Source organism: Oncorhynchus mykiss, chromosome 32, assembly GCF_013265735.2.
Source record: "Oncorhynchus mykiss isolate Arlee chromosome 32, USDA_OmykA_1.1, whole genome shotgun sequence".
Taxonomy (NCBI): domain Eukaryota; kingdom Metazoa; phylum Chordata; class Actinopteri; order Salmoniformes; family Salmonidae; genus Oncorhynchus; species Oncorhynchus mykiss.
The window spans coordinates 24,520,379-24,543,361 of NC_050572.1; the positions used below are offsets into that span (position 1 = coordinate 24,520,379).

The window sequence follows — 22,983 nt, forward strand, 5'->3', positions numbered from 1 at the left end:
GCGAGAGCGAGCGAGAGAGAGAGAGAGAGAGAAGGGAGAGTGAGAGAGAGAGCGAGAGAGAGAGCGAGCGAGAGCGAGAGAGAGCGAGATAGAGAGCGAGCGAGAGAGAGAGAGAGAGGAAAGGAGTGAGGGCGAGAGAGAGAGCGAGAGAGAGAGCGAGAGAGAGCGAGCGAGAAAGAGAGCGCGAGAGAGAGAGAGCAAGAGAGAGCGAGAGAGAGAGAGGAAAGGAGTGAGGGCGAGAGAGAGAGAACGAGAGCGAGAGAGAGCAAGAGAGAGAGAGAGAGGAAATGAGTGAGAGCGAGAGAGCGAGAGAGAGAGCGAGAGAGAGAGGGCAAGAGAGAGAGAGTGCGAGAGAGAGAGAGGAAAGGAGTGAGAGCGAGAGAGAGCGAGAGAGCGAGAGAGAGCGAGAGCGAGCGAGAGAGAGAGAGAGAAGGGAGAGTGAGAGAGAGAGCGAGAGAGAGAGCGAGTGAGAGAGAGCGAGAGAGCGAGAGAGAGCGAGATAGAGAGCGAGCGAGAGAGAGAGAGAGAGGAAAGGAGTGAGGGCGGGAGAGAGAGCGAGAGAGAGAGCGAGAGAGAGCGAGCGAGAAAGAGAGCGCGAGAGAGAGAGAGCAAGAGAGAGCGAGAGAGAGAGAGAGAGAGGAAAGGAGTGAGGGCGAGAGAGAGAGAACGAGAGCGAGAGAGAGCAAGAGAGAGAGAGAGGAAATGAGTGAGAGCGAGAGAGCGAGAGAGAGAGCGAGAGAGAGAGGGCAAGAGAGAGAGAGTGCGAGAGAGAGAGAGGAAAGGAGTGAGAGCGAGAGAGAGCGAGAGAGCGAGAGAGAGCGAGAGTGCGAGAGAGAGCGAGAGAGCGAGAGAGAGAGAGAGAGGAAAGGAGTGAGGGCGAGAGAGAGAGAGAGTGAGAGCGAGAGAGGAAAGGAGTGAGAGCGAGAGAGCAAGAGAGAGAGCGAGGGAGAGCGAGCGATCGAGAGAGAGAGAGCGAGAGTGAGAGAGAGAGAGGGGGAGAGAGAGAGAGAGAGAGAGAGAGAGAGAGAGAGAGAGGGCGAGGAAAGGCTCCAGCCTCCAAATCAACCTTGACACCTTCTTATAGATGACTGGTGTAAATGAAGCCCTAAAACAGACTGATAGTAATTTACAATACTAAACTAAGCCCTGTCGCATCGTGTGTGTATGTGTGTACCAATCACCCCTCCTCTTCCCGATCCACCATGGATCAGACGCATTTATTCCACTTTTCACAACTGTCAGGAAAGAAGGGAATGAAACGGAAGAGAAGACGCGCTCGGTCGTCCCAAATGTCTCGACGTCTTCGTCACTCACCTAGATGAACGTTTCCGTCCCGCTGCTGCCTGAGCACACACAAACCCAAACACACACACGTAATGCTGCCTGAGCACACACAAACCCAAACACACACACGTAATGCTGCCTGAGCACACACAAACCCAAACATACACACATAATGCTGCCCGAGCTCAGACATTTCCCTGATGTGCTTTTGATGTTTTCATCTGCAGGAAAGCAAAGTCATCTGTTCCTGACATCTATTTTTAATTTCCCCCCACCACTAGGTTTGTTGCTGCTCAACATGAAACACACCACCGTAAACAAATGTAGCGTCAAGGACGGAGATACAATTATGGATGTCTCTAACCAAGAGGGTCTGGTACTAACACTATGGATGTCTCTAACCAAGAGGGTCTGGTACTAACATTATGGATGTCTCTAAGAAAGAGGGTCTGGTACTAACACTATGGATGTCTCTAACCAAGAGGGTCGGGTACTAACATTATGGATGTCTCTAAGAAAGAGGGTCTGGTACTAACACTATGGATGTCTCTAACCAAGAGGGTCTGGTACTAACATTATGGATGTCTCTAACCAAGAGGGTCTGGTACTAACATTATGGATGTCTCTAACCAACAGGGTCTGGTACTAACACTATGGATGTCTCTAACCAAGAGGGTCTGGTACTAACATTATGGATGTCTCTAGCCAAGAGGGTCTGGTACTAACATTATGGATGTCTCTAGCCAAGAGGGTCTGGTACTAACATTATGGATGTCTCTAACCAAGAGGGTCTGGTACTAACATTATGGATGTCTCTAACCAAGAGGGTCTGGTACTAACACTATGGATGTCTCTAACCAAGAGGGTCTGGTACTAACATTATGGATGTCTCTAACCAAGAGGTTCTGGTACTAACCTTATGGATGTCTCTAACCAAGAGGGTCTGGTACTAACATTATGGATGTCTCTAACCAAGAGGGTCTGGTACTAACACTATGGATGTCTCTAACCAAGAGGGTCTGGTACTAACACTATGGATGTCTCTAACCAAGAGGGTCTGGTACTAACACTATGGATGTCTCTAACCAAGAGGGTCTGGTACTAACATTATGGATGTCTCTAACCAAGAGGGTCTGGTACTAACACTATGGATATCTCTAACCAAGAGGGTCTGGTACTAACATTATGGATGTCTCTAACCAAGAGGGTCTGGTACTAACATTATGGATGTCTCTAACCAAGAGGGTCTGGTACTAACACTATGGATGTCTCTAACCAAGAGGGTCTGGTACTAACATTATGGATGTCTCTAACCAAGAGGGTCTGGTACTAACATTATGGATGTCTCTAACCAAGAGGGTCTGGTACTAACATTATGGATGTCTCTAACCAAGAGGGTCTGGTACTAACATTATGGATGTCTCTAACCAAGAGGGTCTGGTACTAACACTATGGATGTCCCTAAACAAGAGGGTCTGGTACTAACATTATGGATGTCCCTAAACAAGAGGGTCTGGTACTAACATTATGGATGTCTCTAAACAAGAGGGTCTGGTACTAACATTATGGATGTCTCTAACCAAGAGGGTCTGGTACTAACATTATGGATGTCTCTAAACAAGAGGGTCTGGTACTAACATTATGGATGTCTCTAACCAAGAGGGTCTGGTACTAACACTATGGATGTCCCTAAACAAGAGGGTCTGGTACTAACATTATGGATGGCCTACTTTGCATCCCCTGGTAGTAGAACATACCTTATGAATCTGCAAAAAGACATATGATCGTTGGAGTTGGTCTATATAGTATTTATAATACTCAGAAGGTTAATGTAATAGAGATTTTTGAGAATAATATAGAATATAATAGAATAGAAAAAATAGAATAGAATTCATATCACACTCATACACACAGTGGATAGGATGGAAGCAGTGGATAGTGGATAGGATGGAAGCAGCACAGGATCAGCCGCAGAGCACAAGAGCACTGTTCAGTTGTGGAACCTATTGAGGCTTTCTAAAGACTAGTGCACAATGTCTATCTTCTCATGACACTCTCCAGATATTGATCATCAGTTGACATGAAGCACCTGCCACAAAAACGAGTCCTAACCTCCTCTGATTGTCATTGATTTCCATTCAAAATCTATCCGACCCTCCTGGACGTGCATAGGGAGGAGAGGTTATTGAGTTGTGTTAGCGAGGATTTATCTCATAATTGAGTTCTGGCTACTGCATTAGAGGGGGATTTGCAGTACAGTACATAGGATCGATTCCCTTTGTGGGCTCTGCCAGTCAGAAGTACACTATCACAGAAATGAAACAGACAGTGCCTTTTGTCAACAGAGGGCTGAGAGATACAGGCTCTTGGTGCGCGTCAGTGGGACATGTAGACAATAATCTGTCTGAGTTCGCCAGACCTCACTACACTGACATTGATGCAAACTGTGCCTGGAGCATTAACTACAACTAAATACAAGTGTGTCTTCGTGCATGCTAATCTCCTGATGTTGTGCCCTTCTAAACTGCACAGTGGCTGACCCTGGCTTCCAACCTCTCAGGGTTAATCTGTGAATTTCTCGAGGAGTTGGGTTAAAAATATCTGTGATCTGAAAATTACAATATACAGTACAGTAGTATTGGTCTATTCTATTCTCCTTCTGTGTATGTGTGTGGGGGTGTGGGCGTGTGTGTGTGTGTGTGTGTTACAGTACTAACCGTGGTGTATTTCCCCAGCTGGCAGAGCGATGGGAAGGTCTCCTGATGAGCCTTGCGTATCTTCTCTATGATGGCCTCTTGTTCTGCATTCAGCTCATAGTTTTCGGTCAGCTCTGGCTTGGGACTCTCCTTCTTCTTCTTATTGCGGTCGTTCCGGACAGCTGAGAGAGGGAAAAAGGAAGGAATGGGAAAAGGTAAATGAAAAAATGTCAACAATAAACAGTTAATTGTAGCCTAAAATGTATCCTGCACATTTTGGACATATCAACCATTCAGCACAGTGTTAGCTTTAGGCTGTATTCGCGAGCCACTGATATTCAGAACAGCTGAGATGTTAGATGTGAGTTGTCTGGAATGGCATTTGGTTGAAGTCGGGAGTTTATATACACCTTAGCCAAATACATTTAAACTCAGTTTTTCCCCATTCCTGACATTTAATCCTTGTAAAAATTACCCGCCTTAGGTCAATTAGGATCACCACTTTATTTTAAGAATGTGAAAAGTCAGAATAATAGCAGAGAGAATGATTCATTTAAGCTTTTATTTCTTTCATCACATTCCCAGTGGGTCAGACGTTTATATACACACAATTAGCATTAGGTAGCATTGCCTTTAAATTGTTTAACTTGGGTGAAACGTTTCAGGTAGCCTTCTACAAGCTTCCCACAATAAGTTGGGTGAATTTTGGCCAATTCCTCCTGACAGAGCTGGAGTAATTGAGTCAGGTTTGTAGGCCACCTTACTCGCACATGCTTTTTCAGTTCTGCCCACAAAGTTTCTATAGGTTTGAGGTCAGGGCTTTGTGAATGGACACTCCAATACCTTGACTTTGTTGTCCTTAAGACATTTTGCCACAATTTTGGAAGTATGCTTGGTGTCATTTGCGACCAACATTTAACTTGGGACTCTAAACTGATGTCTTGAGAAGTTGCTTCAATATAGCCACATAATTTTCCTTCCTCATGACGCCATCTATTTTGTGAAGTGCACCAGTCCCTCCTGCAGCAAAGCACCCCCACAACATGATGCTGCCACCCCCGTGATTCACGGTTGGGATGGTGTTCTTCGGCTTGCAAGCCTCTCCCTTTTTCCTCCAAACATAACGATGGTCATTATGGCCAAACAGTTCTATTTTTGTTTCATCAGACCAGAGGACCTTTCTCCAAAAAGTATGATCTTTGTCCCCATGTGCAATTGCAAACAAAGTCTGTAATTTTTATGGCGGTTTTGGAGCAGTGGCTTCTTCCTTGCTAAGCGGCCTTTCATGTCGATATAGGACTCGTTTCACTGTGGATATAGATACTTTTGTACCTGTTTCCTCCAGCATCTTCACACGGTCCTTTGCTGTTGTTCTGGGATTGATTTGCACTTTTCACACCAAAGTACGTTCATCTCTAGGAGACAGTGTGGTATGACAGCTGCGTGGTCCTGTGGTGTTTATACTTGCATACTATTGTTTGTACAGATGAATGTGGTACCTTCAGGCGTTTGGAAATTGCTCCCAAGCATGAACCAGACTCGCAGAGGTCTACAGTTTTTCTTGGCTGATTTCTTTTGATTTTCCCATGATGTCAAGCAAAGAGCCACTGAGTTTGAAGGTAGGCCTTGAAATACATCCACAGATAAACCTCAAATTATGTAAATTAGCCTATCAGAAGCTTCTAGAGCCATGACATCATTTTCTGGAATTTTCCAAGCTGTTTAAAGGCACAGTCAACTTAGTGTATGTAAACTTCTGACCCACTGGAATTGTGATACAGTGAATTATAAGTGAAATAATCTGTCTGTAAACAATTGTTGGAAAAATGACTTGTGTCATGCACAAAGTAGATGTCCTAACCGACTTGCCAAAACTATAGTTTGTTAACAAGACATTTGTGGAGTGGTTTAAAAATGAGTTTTAATGACTCCAACCTAAGTGTATGTAAACTTCCGACTTCAACGGTATACAGAATCACTTATGACAAGGAGACTGAGTCCATGCAGTAACTATCTTTTACCATGACGACTGTGTAGTTAAGCTCACAGTATCTACAGTATCTTCTGCACCACCAGCCACAGAACACAAATGGTTAAACGCTCTGTCACTCAGTATTTCTCTGTCAACTTAGTGTCATCACTGGACAATATTAAAGAAGGAGAAACCATCTGCGTATAAGGAAGGCAGCTATGGTTTCAGAACGGCAGTGTGTAATTTGGCCAAGCGTTCTCAACACGATGACCGAGGCACATCATCTGACCACCATTGCCTCGTCTCAGAGTAACTTGACAACCCTGGGGGCAGTTCCATGTGATGCCGTGTTTATGTGTGGCGGCCGTGGGGATTACTCAAACGTGTGTGTGTGCGTTTGTGCGTGTATGTGCGTGCATACTGAAAAAAGGAGTTTGAGGTGTTCTTTTTCCTTCGTTATCTTCTCTCGTTCAATGAAAGAGCACGACAGAAACAGCAACATCAAGGCCACCTCTCTAACCACTGAACCATGTACACGGCGAGATAGAGAGACAGGAACACAGAGAGAGACAGAGAGAGAAAGAGAGAGACCACAGGAGGTTGGTGGCACTTTAATTGGGAAGAACATGCTCGTGGTATCGGAATCAGTGGAATGGTATCAAATACATCAAACACAATGTTGTTATAGGTGTTTGATGCCATTCCATTTGCTCTGTTCTGGCCATTATTATGAGCTGTTCTCCCCCCTGCAGGCTCCACTGAGAGAGACAGAAAGACAGAATGTCAGCTGGGGGTAACTAAAGTTTAGTCAAATAACTAAAACATATTACTTGTTGTATCGTCTCACAGGAATTAATGAATAGAGCTCTGCAGTGGGCAAACGCCGTGTGGGGAGAAGGAGATGCGGCGTTGGATGACTTCGAGGAGTAAACCAGCCGCTTCCGGGCAGTCTTCAACCACCCGCCCAAGGGTAGAGGGGCGGGTGAACGTCTCTTCCACCTGAGGCAGGGGACGAGGAGCGCCCAGAAGTTCGCCCTGGAATTTCGGACCCTGGCCGCAGGAGCGGGATGGAACGACAGGGCCCTTATCGACCACTACCGCACGAGGATGGACAGGATGGACAGGTCCACAGCCTGCGCGAGGATGTCCGTCGGGAGTTGCCCTGCAGGGATACCACCCTCACCCTCGACCAGCCTGTGGACCTGTCCATCCAGTCACCCGCAGACGTCCAGAGAGGGCTCTGTCGTTTCCCCCTCCCAGCACCACTGTTCCGGTACCACTCTCATCCAGAGCCCGCTCTCATCCAGAGCCCACTCTCATCCAGAGCCCTGTTTGTGCATGTTTACTTTCCTGAGTTTTCCCCGCATTCCCAGCATAAGGCGCTCGTCGATTCAGGCGCAGCAGATCTCCTAGTAGACGCCGCACTTCCCAGGAGTCACGTGTATCCTCTGTCACAGGCGGAGACGGCGGCTATGGAAACATATGTCTCCGAATCTCTGCGTCAGGGGTATTTTCGGTCCTCCACTTCACCCACCTCCTCGAGTTTATTTTTTGTGAAGAAGAAGGAGGGAGGTCTGTGCCCGTGTATTGACTACCGAGGACTAAATCAGATCACTGTGCGGTACAGTTACCCCGCTACCTCTTAACGGCACTGCGATTGAGTCAATGCACGGGATGCGCTTCTTCACCAAACTAGATCTCAGGAGCGCTTACAACCTGGTGCGTATCCGGGGGGGGGGGATGAGTGGAAGACGGCGTTCAGTACGACCTCAGGGCATTATGAGTACCTCGTCATGCCGTACGGGTTTATGAATGCTCCATCAGTCTTTCAAGCCTTTGTAGACAAGATTTTCTGGGACCTGCACGGGCAGGGAGTAGTGGTGTATATTGATGACATTCTGATATACTCCGCTACACGCGCCGAGCACGTGTCCCTGGTGCACAGGGTGCTTGGTCGCCTGTTGGAGCATGACCTGTACGTCAAGGCTGAGAAATGCCTGTTCTTCCAACAGTCCGTCTCCTCCCTAGGGTATTGCATTTCCACCTCGGGGGTGGAGATGGAGAGTGACCGCATTTCAGCCATGCGTAATTGGCCGACTCCCACCACGGTAAAGGAGGTGCAACGGTTTCTAGGGTTTGCCAATTACTACCGGAGGTTTATCCGGGGTTTTGGTCAGGTAGCGGCTCCCATTACCTCACTGCTGAAGGGTGGACCGGTACGTTTGCAGTGGTCGGCTGAGGCGGACAGGGCTTTTGGTCACCTGAGGGCTCTGTTTACCTCGGCTCCCGTGCTAGCCCATCCAGATCCCTATTTGGCGTTCATTGTGGAGGTGGATGTGTCCGAGGCTGGGAAAGGAGCCGTGCTCTCTCAGCGCTCGGGTACGGCACCGAAGCTCCGCCCCTGTGCCTTTTTCTAGAGGAAAAAGGCACAGAGCAGAGCGAAACTATAATGTGGGGGACCAGGAGCTGTTGGCTGTCGTCAAGGCTCTTGGAGACATTGGCTTGAGGGGGCTAAATACCCTTTTCTCATCTGGACTGACCACCGCAATCTGGAGTACATCCGGGCAGCGAGGAGACTGAACCCTCGCCAGGCAAGGTTGGCCATGTTTCTCACCCGTTTTGTGTTCACCCTTTCGTACAAACAAGGTTTCCAGAACGTGAAAGCAGACACACTGTCCCGCCTGTTCCTTGTTGAATGATTGATCACATTGACAATGCAAACAGTATGAAATAGGTAGAAGACACGAAAAGACAAGGCCAACGAGGCATTCATGTCTGTTTCTCCATTGTCTGGACTTCCGCCGAAGTCGGTTCCTCTCCTTGTTCGGGCGGCGTTTGGCGGTCGACATCACCGGCTTTCTAGCCATCGCCGATCCACCTTTCATTTTTCCATTTGTCTTGTCTTGTTTTCTTACACACCTGGTTTAAATTCCCTCAGTATTATACGTGTATATAACCCTCTGTTCCCTCCCATGTCTGTTTGTTGTTTCGTGAATGTGCACGCTAGACTGGTTTGCACTGGGTTATGTCAATCCATATTGTGTTTAGTATTCTTACTAAGAAACAAGTTTAGTGTTATATTTCATTCCATTTACGAGTTTTGTTAATTTAGTTATTGTCTTTTGTTTTGAGTGCTCCTGTCAATGTTGAGTAAGGACGCGCAACTGATTACGCATTAAAGTAGGCCTACATTAAAGTAGGCCTGTAATACTTTATACCACCTGACCTGCGCAGAAATGTAGGCATATAAATGTGAACATTTGGGGATCAGATAGTATTTATAATTGGGTTAATGCACCACAACTAATGAGCTGTGGAGCTTCTCAAAGTAATGTTTTCTTCACCACAAACAACAAACAAATTAAGTTTGTTTTTACATCCATTCCTCAATGTATTTGAAAAATCTTTCCAGCTCTCTCCCTTTCAATAACCACTCAGCGTGAACGGGAAAAATGTCATGCTCTGATCCAGTGGAAACACCTAATTAGGCCTATTTTATGAGCAAATAGCCAACAGCTGTGTCTGTGCCAAGCTCACTGGCTGGGGAACTGAGTGACAGAATATTTTATACCATGTTGCAAGGCCATTCATGCCGGACCCAAGTTAGTAGTTGATATAATGTTTCAAGTTCGTTGCAGACAGGCCATGTGTAGCCAATGTGATTTATAGGATATTTCTTTTATGAAGATATTTTCTACCTGCAGGCTGCAATGTTTTTATTTTGTTGGCTTTATAGGCATTTTTTACAGCGTTGTCATTTAGATATGGATCTAATTTTGATTAACCACAATACAATGATTTTGAGATACGAAGACGTTATTATAAATGAAATGAAACTGTTCCACAAAAATGTGCAGATGAAACCCATAACTGGCACGCAGATCGGTAGAAATTGTAAGATAAATTGGCATTCCACATGAGAAAGTTTGCCGAATCCTCATGTAGCCTATTACCGGCAACTTCAGGATAGTAATGGCAGAATCTGAGAAAGCCAGTAGGAGCGGGAGGAGGATGGTCAGGACAGGTTAAGTTTTTTCCTTATGGTTATCTTGATCTCTGGCTCCCTCTTGAGTAATTTGTGTCTTATTTCATCAAACAGTGAGCTTAAACATCAGAAAAGAACAAACAGACAACTTTTTGTCGGCCCCGAATGAAACCAAAGTGAACACCGGCACCCCATGCATGGTGTCCTGGAAAACCCCTAGTTCGTGACGGAGCTCTGGGATTGGAGGAGGCGTTGGTGTTTGATGTCTGACACAGCAGGAGGTTCTGAAGTTCTGAGAATCCTCAAACAAACCAACCAGCTACAGGAGATAAGTATTTACTCAATACAGGGCCCTGATCATTAGGGCATGCAACAGAAAACATTTTGTAATGGGAAATGAAAATCTGTGTTTCATATTGAACCAGGTAGTCTCTCCCTGTTTAAATCTGTTTTCTTCCGTTTGGTGCCTAATGAACACAACCCAGAGTGTTGATTCATCATCCATCCCTACATCATAGCACCCTGATCAGCGGCAGATGCTCCCAACCAATCAGGACGAGATCCTGGAGGAGGAACAGAACTGCATTATGGGGACCCACCGTCGCTGTCTGCCGTACCCCAAGGGACCTCCTTTTAGTCTGGGTTGGTTGACTACCACAAAAGAAAGCAGGCACATCCTCCCTCCCTCTGTCTGCTCTGCTTTACAATACAAAGCCCTTTCATAATCGCATAAAAAAAGATTGAGATACAGAGAAATATATATTTATATGATGTGTTTTGTAAGCGCTGGGTTGGCCTAGATACATTAAGTATAGGAGAAATTTGTTGGGATTTTGTGCAGAGACTGTGAAGGCTTCAGCATTGTTTGTTTGTTCAGTTTGTATCTTGTCTGCCAGCGTCCTTGAAAGTGCATTGTGTTAAGTCCATGTGGAAAAGTCATTGGTCTTTACAGCGCAACCAAGGCAACAAGATGTATAGATTATAAACTACATCCAATTTACCTCTATTCTGTACATCTCAATCCTAGGTCCCACCATGATGACGGCATACTGTACAGCATGCAGGGTACAATAGGGTCTATTTAAGGAAATTAGACTGGTTCGTTTCGGGGTGTCACTAACCCACTGTGTGTGTGTGTGTGTAGGAGTATGTCGCACGTCACTACTTCACAGGAGAGGCATTTGAACGTAAACGTATAAAAAATAATCTAAATGCGTTTTTTGGCAGAAATGCCTTCTGGAACGTGAACTTTCATGTGCCTTAATAACAAACTTGTATTCCATCTGTAAACACTAGTATTTGTTAAAAATTACGAGCCTAGTTGGTTTAGCCACAGAAAAAGCCAGCAACCTTCCTGCTAGCCATGATTGGCTGAGTTCATGAGTGGGCAGGACATGACGACATGAGTTCGGAGTGGTCTACATGTAGCACGCTTCTGTCTATTTGAGCTGGTCAGTATGTGTAGGTAATCCTGTCTAACGCTGCTTTTGTTTATATGTTGTGTAGTAGAACTGCATAAGTGTTGCTCTCCAGTTTCTGGAGGACCGAGTTTTGAAATCAGTGGAATTAGAGTATGATAGCTAACGAGATGGAGAAAACACCTGTCTCTGGATTACATCTTCAAACTAAGGGCAATCATGGCATCTGTGACAGAGGGAGAAGAGTCCATCCATGTATAGTCTAGCTAGCTACATTTTCAGATATTACACGTTTCTAATTTTGTTTCAAGTTAAAGTGTACTGTTAGCTAGGTAGCTAATGTTAGTTGGCTGGCTCGCTAGCTAACGTTACATGTATGCTCTGTGTAGTAATATTATTCTTATCTTAGAGCCATTTGCTATGTTAGCTATAGCCTAATGTTAGCTAGCTAACAGTGAACCTGGTTGGTTAGCTACTTGCAGATTAATGCAGGGTAGTAACGTCATGAGTTGTGATTATGGTTCATTGTTTAGCTAGCTAGCTATAAGTCTTGATGTAGCTGGTAAATTCGCTCTGGCTATCTACCCCAATGCCAGAGCGAAGAATAACGGACACATTTACGAACGCTCAACACCCGTTGAATATGGCCGGTGTCCGTAAACGTTGGCAAAAAAGCATAATTAAATTGTTGCCAGCAGCACAGTTGCAGTTACCAACGCTCTGCTAGGGCGAGAAAAATGGTCAGATTGAGCTGTGCTCTCATTTGTGTCTAGAAGTAGCTAGCAAGCTAGCCAACGTTAGCCAGTTAGCTTGGGTGCTTGACTGCTGTTGTTATGACAGAACGCTCGGATGTGTTGCCCTATTTGTGACATCAGGTGTAAGTAACGAATCCCAAAATATATACACACTTAACTTAATCAGCTGCTAAGGTCATTAAAACACAACACACACACATAATGTTAATTTCACTAATGAATAGAGAGAGACAATCGGAGAGGCAGGATCACAGTACATCAACTTTGACCCCCATAGACACTGACAGCTCTATAGAATAATATACGGCTTACACCTGCGTATACCCTACAGTACACTACTGGCCCCTCGTGTTTTACAAAAAGTGACCTCTCCTACATGAGTGTGCTGGTATTACGGTTGCTGTCCTTTCAGAATCACAAACATGTCACACACTAAAGTCCTATAGGTTCGCCACTGCGCAAACATGTCTATAATAGATAAGACTGTTAAGATATGAACATTTCAAGAAAGGAATGCATATATTTTGGCCTGGCAAAGTTTTTTTTTTTTACCCCGCTGGTCTCGACTCGTCTCGGGAAGAAATTAAGAGTTCTCACTGTCCAAGAATGAGTACAAATGTATTCGACACCTACACAAGACCGAGACCCTCAATATGTGGTCTCGAGACATGTCTCGAGTACTACAACACTGGTATACAGTACCACTGCGAGCCGTATGCAGTACCACTACTGGCTATACAGAGAATCACTGCTGGCTGAATACAGTACCACTGCGGGCCGTATGCAGTACCACTGAAGGCCATACAGAGAATCACTGCTGGCTGTGTACAGTACCACTGCTGGTCGTATACAGTACCACTGCTGGCCTTATGCAGTAAAACTACTGGCCGTATGCAGTACCACTACTGGCCATATGCAGTACCACTACTGGCCGTATGCAGTACCACTGCTGGCCGTATGCAGTACCACTGCTGGTCGTATACAGTATCACTGCTGGCCAGATACAGTACCACTGCTGGACAGATACAATACCACTGCTGGACAGATACAATACCACTGCTGGACAGATACCGTACCACTGCTGGCCAGATACAATACCACTGCTGGCCAGATACAGTGCCACTGCTGGCTGGATACAGTACCACTGCTGGGCAGATACAGTACCACTGCTGGCTGGATACAGTCCCACTGCTGGATGGATACAGTACCACTGCTGGCCGTATACAGTACCACTGCTGGCTGTATACAGTACCACTGCTGGCTGGATACAGTACCACTGCTGGCTGGATACAGTACCACTGCTGGACGGATACAGTACCACTGCTGGCTGGATACAGTCCCACTGCTGGATGGATACAGTACCACTGCTGGCCGTATACAGTACCACTGCTGGCTGGATACAGTACCACTGCTGGATGGATAGAATACCACTGCTGGCTGGATACAGTACCACTGCTGGCTGGATACAGTACCAGTACGGGCCGGATACAGTACCACTGCTGGTTGGATACAGTACCACTGCTGGCCGTTACAGTACCACTGAAGGCCATACAGAGAATCACTACTGGCCGTATACAGTACCACTGCTGGCCGTATACAGTACCACTGCTGGACGGAAACAGTACCACTGCTGGCTGGATACGGTACCACTGCTGGCTGGATACAGTACCACTGCTGGCTGGATACAGTACCACTACTGGCCGTAAGCAGTACCACTGCTGGCCAAATTGAGTACCACTGCTGGTCGTGCACAGTATCACTGCTGGCCGTATGCAGTACCACTGCTGGCCGTATACAGTACCACTGCTGGCTGTATGCAGTACCACTGCTGGACAGATACAGTACCACTGCTGGCTGGATAGAGTACCACTACTGGCCGGATACAGTACCACGCTGGGCAGATACAATACCACTGCTGGCCATATACAGTACCACTGCTGGCTGTATGCAGTACCACTGCTGGACAGATACAGTACCACTGCTGGCTGGATAAAGTACCACGCTGGGCAGATACAATACCACTGCTGGCCGTATACAGTACCACTGCTGGCTGTATGCAGTACCACTGCTGGACAGATACAGTACCACTGCTGGCTGGATAGAGTACCACTACTGGCCGGATACAGTAGCAATGCTGGGCAGATACAGTACCCCTGTTGGCCCGGATACAGTACCACTGCTGGGCAGATACAATACCACTGCTGGCTGGATACAGTACCACTGCTGGGCAGATACAATACCACTGCTGGCTGGATACAGTACCACTGCTGGCCGTATACAGTACCACTGCTGGCCGTATGCAGTACCACTGCAGGACAGATACAGTACCACTGCTGGCCGGGTACAGTACCACTACTGGCCGGATACAGTACCAATGCTGGCCGTATGTAGTACCACTGCTGGACAGATACAGTACCACTGCTGGCCGGATACAGTACCACTACTGGCCGGATACAGTACCACTGCTGGGCAGATACAGCACCACTGCTGGCTGGATACAGTACCACTGCTGGCTGGATACAGTACCACTGCTGGCTGGATACAGTACCACTGCTGGACGGATACAGTACCACTGCTGGCTGGATACAGTACCAGTACTGGCCGGATACAGTACCACTGCTGGCTGGATACAGTCCCACTGCTGGATGGATACAGTACCACTGCTGGCTGGATACAGTACCACTTCTGGCTGGATACAGTACCACTGCTGGCTGGATACAATACCACTGCTGGCCAGATACAATACCACTGCTGGCTGGACACAGTACCACTGCTGGCCGTTACAGTACCACTGCTGGCTGGATACAGTACCACTGCTGGCCGGATACAGTACCACTGCTGGCTGGATACAGTACCACTGCTGGCAGTTACAGTACCACTGCTGGCTGGATACAGTACCACTGCTGGATGGATACAATACCACTGCTGGCTGGATACAGTACAACTGCTGGCTGGATACAGTACCAGTACTGGCCGGATACAGTACCACTGCTGGTTGGATACAGTACCACTACTGGCCGTATGCAGTACCACTGCTGGACAGATACAGTACCACTGCTGGCCGGGTACAGTACCACTACTGGCCGTATACAGTACCACTGCTGGACGGAAACAGTACCACTGCTGGCTGGATACAGTACCACGCTGGGCAGATACAATACCACTGCAGGCTGGATACAGTACCACTGCTGGCTGGATACAGTACCACGCTGGGCAGATACAACACCACTGCTGGCCGTATGCAGTACCACTGCTGGCCGTATGCAGTACCACTGCTGAACAGATACATTACCACTGCTGGCCGGAAACAGTACCACTGCTGGCCGGATACAGTATCAATGCTGGGCAGATACAGTACCCCTGCTGGCCTGGATACAGTACCACTGCTGGGCAGATCCAATACCACTGCTGGCCCGGATATAGTACCACTGCTGGGCAGATACAATACCACTGCTGGCGGGATACAGTACCAATGCTGGGCAGATACAATCCCACTGCTGGCTGGATACAGTACCACTGCTGGCTGGATACAGTACCACTGCTGGCCGTATACAGTACCACTGCTGGCCGTATGCAGTACCACAACTGGCCAGATACAGTACCAATGCTGGGCAGATACAGTACCACTGCTGGACGGAAACAGTACCACTGCTGGCTGGATACAGTACCAGTACTGTCCGGATACAATACCACTGCTGGCTGGATACAGTACCACTGCTGGCCGGGTACAGTACCACTACTGGCCGTATGCAGTACCACTGCTGGACAGATACAGTACCACTGCTGGCCGGGTACAGTACCACTACTGGCCGGATACAGTACCAATGCTGGGCAGATACAGTACCATTGCTGGCTGGATACAGTACCACGCTGGGCAGATACAATACCACTGCAGGCTGGATACAGTACCACTGCTGGCTGGATACAGTACCACGCTGGGCAGATACAATACCACTGCTGGCTGAATACAGTACCGCTGCTGGCTGGATACAGTACCAGTACTGGCCGGATACAGTACCACTGCTGGACGGAAACAGTACCACTGCTGGCTGGATACAGTACCAGTACTGTCCGGATACAATACCACTGCTGGCTGGATACAGTACCAGTACTGGCCGGATACAGTACCACTGCTGGACGGAAACAGTACCACTGCTGGCCGTATGCAGTACCACTGCTGGCTGAATACAGTACCACTGCTGGCTGGATACAGTACCAGTACTGGCCGGATACAGTACCACTGCTGGACGGAAACAGTACCACTGCTGGCTGGATACAGTACCAGTACTGTCCGGATACAATACCACTGCTGGCTGGATACAGTACCACTGCTGGCTGGATACAGTACCCGTACTGGCCGGATACAGTACCACTGCTGGCTGGATACAGTACCAGTACTGGCCGGATACAGTACCACTGCTGGACGGAAACAGTACCACTGCTGGCCGTATGCAGTACCACTGCTGGCTGAATACAGTACCACTGCTGGCTGGATACAGTACCAGTACTGGCCGGATACAGTACCACTGCTGGACGGAAACAGTACCACTGCTGGCTGGATACAGTACCAGTACTGTCCGGATACAATACCACTGCTGGCTGGATACAGTACCACTGCTGGCTGGATACAGTACCCGTACTGGCCGGATTCAGTACCACTGCTGGACGGAAACAGTACCACTGCTGGCCGTATGCAGTACCACTGCTGGCCGTATGCAGTACCACTACTGGCCGTATGCAGTACCACTACTGGACGTATACAGTACCACTGCTGGCCGTATGCAGTACCACTGCTGGCCGTATGCAGTACCACTACTGGCCGTATACAGTACCAATGCTGGCCGTATACAGTACCACTGCTGGCCGTATGCATTACCACTGCTGGCCGTATGCAGTACCTCTACTGGCCGTATGCACTACCACTACTGGCCGTATGCAGTACCACTACTGGCTGTATGCAGTACCATTACTGGCCGGATACAGTACCACTACTGGCCGTATACAGTACCACTGCTGGACGGAAACAGTACAGCTGCTGGCTGGATACAGTACCACGCTGGGCAGATACAATACCACTGCAGGCTGGATACAGTACCACTGCTGGCTGGATACAGTACCACGCTGGGCAGATACAATACCACTGCTGGCCGTATGCAGTACCACTGCTGGCCGTATGCAGTACCACTGCTGAACAGATACATTACCACTGCTGGCCGGAAACAGTACCACTGCTGGCCGGATACAGTATCAATGCTGGGCAGATACAGTACCCCTGCTGGCCTGGATACAGTACCACTGCTGGGCAGATCCAATACCACTGCTGGCCCGGATATAGTACCACTGCTGGGCAGATACAATACCACTGCTGGCGGGATACAGTACCAATGCTGGGCAGATACAATCCCACTGCTGGCTGGATACAGTACCACTGCTGGCTGGATACAGTACCACTGCTGGCCGTATACAGTACCACTGCTGGCCGTATGCAGTACCACAACTGGCCAGATACAGTACCAATGCTGGGCAGATACAGTACCAATGCTGGGCAGATACAGTACCACTGCTGGACGGAAACAGTACCACTGCTGGCTGGATACAGTACCAGTACTGTCCGGATACAATACCACTGCTGGCTGGATACAGTACCACTGCTGGCCGGGTACAGTACCACTACTGGCCGTATGCAGTACCACTGCTGGACAGATACAGTACCACTGCTGGCCGGGTACAGTACCACTACTGGCCGGATACAGTACCAATGCTGGGCAGATACAGTACCATTGCTGGCTGGATACAGTACCACGCTGGGCAGATACAATACCACTGCAGGCTGGATACAGTACCACTGCTGGCTGGATACAGTACCACGCTGGGCAGATACAATACCACTGCTGGCTGAATACAGTACCGCTGCTGGCTGGATACAGTACCAGTACTGGCCGGATACAGTACCACTGCTGGACGGAAACAGTACCACTGCTGGCTGGATACAGTACCAGTACTGTCCGGATACAATACCACTGCTGGCTGGATACAGTACCAGTACTGGCCGGATACAGTACCACTGCTGGACGGAAACAGTACCACTGCTGGCCGTATGCAGTACCACTGCTGGCTGAATACAGTACCACTGCTGGCTGGATACAGTACCAGTACTGGCCGGATACAGTACCACTGCTGGACGGAAACAGTACCACTGCTGGCTGGATACAGTACCAGTACTGTCCGGATACAATACCACTGCTGGCTGGATACAGTACCACTGCTGGCTGGATACAGTACCCGTACTGGCCGGATACAGTACCACTGCTGGCTGGATACAGTACCAGTACTGGCCGGATACAGTACCACTGCTGGACGGAAACAGTACCACTGCTGGCCGTATGCAGTACCACTGCTGGCTGAATACAGTACCACTGCTGGCTGGATACAGTACCAGTACTGGCCGGATACAGTACCACTGCTGGACGGAAACAGTACCACTGCTGGCTGGATACAGTACCAGTACTGTCCGGATACAATACCACTGCTGGCTGGATACAGTACCACTGCTGGCTGGATACAGTACCCGTACTGGCCGGATTCAGTACCACTGCTGGACGGAAACAGTACCACTGCTGGCCGTATGCAGTACCACTGCTGGCCGTATGCAGTACCACTACTGGCCGTATGCAGTACCACTACTGGACGTATACAGTACCACTGCTGGCCGTATGCAGTACCACTGCTGGCCGTATGCAGTACCACTACTGGCCGTATACAGTACCAATGCTGGCCGTATACAGTACCACTGCTGGCCGTATGCATTACCACTGCTGGCCGTATGCAGTACCTCTACTGGCCGTATGCACTACCACTACTGGCCGTATGCAGTACCACTACTGGCTGTATGCAGTACCATTACTGGCCGGATACAGTACCAATGCTGGGCAGATACAGTACCACTGCTGGCCGGATACAGTACCAATGCTGGGCAGATACAGTACCACTGCTGGCCGGATACAGTACCACTACTGGCCGGATACAGTACCAATGCTGGGCAGATACAGTACACCTGCTGGCCCGGATACAGTACCACTGCTGGGCAGATACAATATCACTGCTGGCTGGATACAGTACCACTGCTGGCCGTATGCAGTACCACTGCTGGCCGTATGCAGTACCACTGCTGGACAGATACAGTACCAATGCTGGGCAGATACAGTACCACTGCTGGACGGAAACAGTACCACTGCTGGCTGGATACAGTACCAGTACTGTCCGGATACAATACCACTGCTGGCTGGATACAGTACCACTGCTGGCCGGGTACAGTACCACTACTGGCCGTATGCAGTACCACTGCTGGACAGATACAGTACCACTGCTGGCCGGGTACAGTACCACTACTGGCCGGATACAGTACCAATGCTGGGCAGATACAGTACCATTGCTGGCTGGATACAGTACCACGCTGGGCAGATACAATACCACTGCAGGCTGGATACAGTACCACTGCTGGCTGGATACAGTACCACGCTGGGCAGATACAATACCACTGCTGGCTGAATACAGTACCGCTGCTGGCTGGATACAGTACCAGTACTGGCCGGATACAGTACCACTGCTGGACGGAAACAGTACCACTGCTGGCTGGATACAGTACCAGTACTGTCCGGATACAATACCACTGCTGGCTGGATACAGTACCAGTACTGGCCGGATACAGTACCACTGCTGGACGGAAACAGTACCACTGCTGGCCGTATGCAGTACCACTGCTGGCTGAATACAGTACCACTGCTGGCTGGATACAGTACCAGTACTGGCCGGATACAGTACCACTGCTGGACGGAAACAGTACCACTGCTGGCTGGATACAGTACCAGTACTGTCCGGATACAATACCACTGCTGGCTGGATACAGTACCACTGCTGGCTGGATACAGTACCCGTACTGGCCGGATACAGTACCACTGCTGGCTGGATACAGTACCAGTACTGGCCGGATACAGTACCACTGCTGGACGGAAACAGTACCACTGCTGGCCGTATGCAGTACCACTGCTGGCTGAATACAGTACCACTGCTGGCTGGATACAGTACCAGTACTGGCCGGATACAGTACCACTGCTGGACGGAAACAGTACCACTGCTGGCTGGATACAGTACCAGTACTGTCCGGATACAGTACCAGTACTGGCCGGATACAGTACCACTGCTGGACGGAAACAGTACCACTGCTGGCTGGATACAGTACCAGTACTGTCCGGATACAATACCACTGCTGGCTGGATACAGTACCACTGCTGGCTGGATACAGTACCACTGCTGGCTGGATACAGTACCCGTACTGGCCGGATTCAGTACCACTGCTGGACGGAAACAGTACCACTGCTGGCCGTATGCAGTACCACTGCTGGCCGTATGCAGTACCACTACTGGCCGTATGCAGTACCACTACTGGACGTATACAGTACCACTGCTGGCCGTATGCAGTACCACTGCTGGCCGTATGCAGTACCACTACTGGCCGTATACAGTACCAATGCTGGCCGTATACAGTACCACTGCTGGCCGTATGCATTACCACTGCTGGCCGTATGCAGTACCACTACTGGCCGTATGCACTACCACTACTGGCCGTATGCAGTACCACTACTGGCTGTATGCAGTACCATTACTGGCCGGATACAGTACCAATGCTGGGCAGATACAGTACCACTGCTGGCCGGATACAGTACCAATGCTGGGCAGATACAGTACCACTGCTGGCCGGATACAGTACCACTACTGGCCGGATACAGTACCAATGCTGGGCAGATACAGTACACCTGCTGGCCCGGATACAGTACCACTGCTGGGCAGATACAATATCACTGCTGGCTGGATACAGTACCACTGCTGGCCGTATGCAGTACCACTGCTGGCCGTATGCAGTACCACTGCTGGACAGATACAGCACCACTGCTGGCCGTTACAGTAACACTGCTGGCCGTTACAGTAACACTGTGTTACTGCTGGTAGCTCAACTGGTTTAACTATTGTATCATCCACCCTGCTGCAAGGTCATAACATCACCGTACAAGTGTCTCCCACCTGACACACACACACACACACGCACACACATGCAAACACACACACCGCCATTAAGTGTAACTCTCTCTGCTGGCGTGGGTAGAGTTATGTGTCGTTCATCGCTCCCCACCTGGTGGGTGTTAAAGACTGCCTTGGTATTATGGGATGTGGCAACTGGTTGCCATGAAGAAATATACAGTTTATTTACTGGTGCATCTGTTAGTTTGCCGTGGCGCCGGGTGGATGGGCCACACAGATGGTCCAACCCGCAGCCCTCTTTACGAAACGCTAACGCAGTGTGTATGTGTGTGTTATCCCAGGCATCCACCAGACCAGAAAGCTGCCTGTCTGTCGACTACTTCAGCAGCCAGAGAGAAAGATAGAAAGGGAGGGAGGACAGGAGAGGAAGGGAGGGAGGGAGGACAGGAGGGAAGGAGAGGGAAGGCGAGAGGAAGGGAGAGGGGAGGGACGACAGGGGGAAGGGAGAGGGAGGGTGAACAGGACGTAGCTCATTGACCAGATGAGGATTAGCTGAGTGTCCTGGAGAGCAGTGGTCCTATAAAGCGTGGCAGCATGCCTTGAAGTGAGAGTGTGACAGAGTGGCGCGGCAAAGTGTCTTTATTTAACAGCCTCTTCACACGGTGGCCAAGATCACTTCAGCTGAAAACTGCACAGTAGTGCACACTCCAGCCTAGAATACCACAGTAGTGCACACTCCACCCTAGAATACCACAGTAGTGCACACTCCACCCTAGAATACCACAGTAGTGCACACTCCACCCTAGAATACCACAGTAGTGCACACTCCACCCTAGAATACCACAGTAGTGCACACTCCAGCCTAGATTACTATAGTAGTGCACACTCCAGCCTAGATTACTACAGTAGTGCACACTCCAGCCTAGATTACTATAGTAGTGCACACTCCAGCCTAGATTACTACAGTAGTGCACACTCCAGCCTAGATTACTATAGTAGTGCACATTCCACCCTAGATAACTATAGTAGTGCACACTCCTAGATTACTATAGTAGTGCACACTCCAGCCTAGATTACTATAGTAGTGCACATTCCACCCTAGACTACTACAGTAGTGCACACTCCAGCCTAGATTACTATAGTAGTGCAGATTCCACCCTAGATAACTATAGTAGTGCACACTCCTAGATTACTATAGTAGTGCACACTCCAGCCTAGATTACTATAGTAGTGCACATTCCACCCTAGATTACTATAGTAGTGCACACTCCAGCCTAGATTACTACAGTAGTGCACACTCCAGCCTAGATTACTACAGTAGTGCACACTCCAGCCTAGATTACTATAGTAATGCACATTCCACCCTAGATAACTATAGTAGTGCACACTCCAGCCTAGATTACTACAGTAGTGCACACTCCAGCCTAGAATACCACAGTAGTGCACACTCCAGCCTAGATTACTATAGTAGTGCACACTCCAGCCTAGATTACTATAGTAGTGCACATTCCACCCTAGATTACTATAGTAGTGCACACTCCAGCCTAGATTACTACAGTAGTGCACACTCCAGCCTAGATTACTACAGTAGTGCACACTCCAGCCTAGATTACTATAGTAGTGCACACTCCAGCCTAGATTTACCACAGTAGTGTACACTCTACCCTAGATAACTATAGTAGTGCACACTCCAGCCTAGATTACTACAGTAGTGCACACTCCAGCCTAGATTACTATAGTAGTGCACATTCCACCCTAGATAACTATAGTAGTGCACACTCCTAGATTACTATAGTAGTGCACATTCCACCCTAGATTACTGTAGTAGTGCACATTC

General features: G+C 48.7%; 1 protein-coding gene across 1 annotated transcript in view; it reads right to left on the reverse strand.

Moving 5' to 3' along the window:
- Positions 1 to 22,983, reverse strand: part of LOC110488154 (retinoic acid receptor alpha-A-like) — a 146,877-nt gene that overhangs the window by 48,292 nt on the left and 75,602 nt on the right. The window contains exon 4 of the mRNA XM_036971308.1: positions 4,002 to 4,162. Coding sequence (XP_036827203.1) covers positions 4,002 to 4,162 — 161 coding nt within the window. The remainder of the gene's footprint in view (positions 1 to 4,001; positions 4,163 to 22,983) is intronic.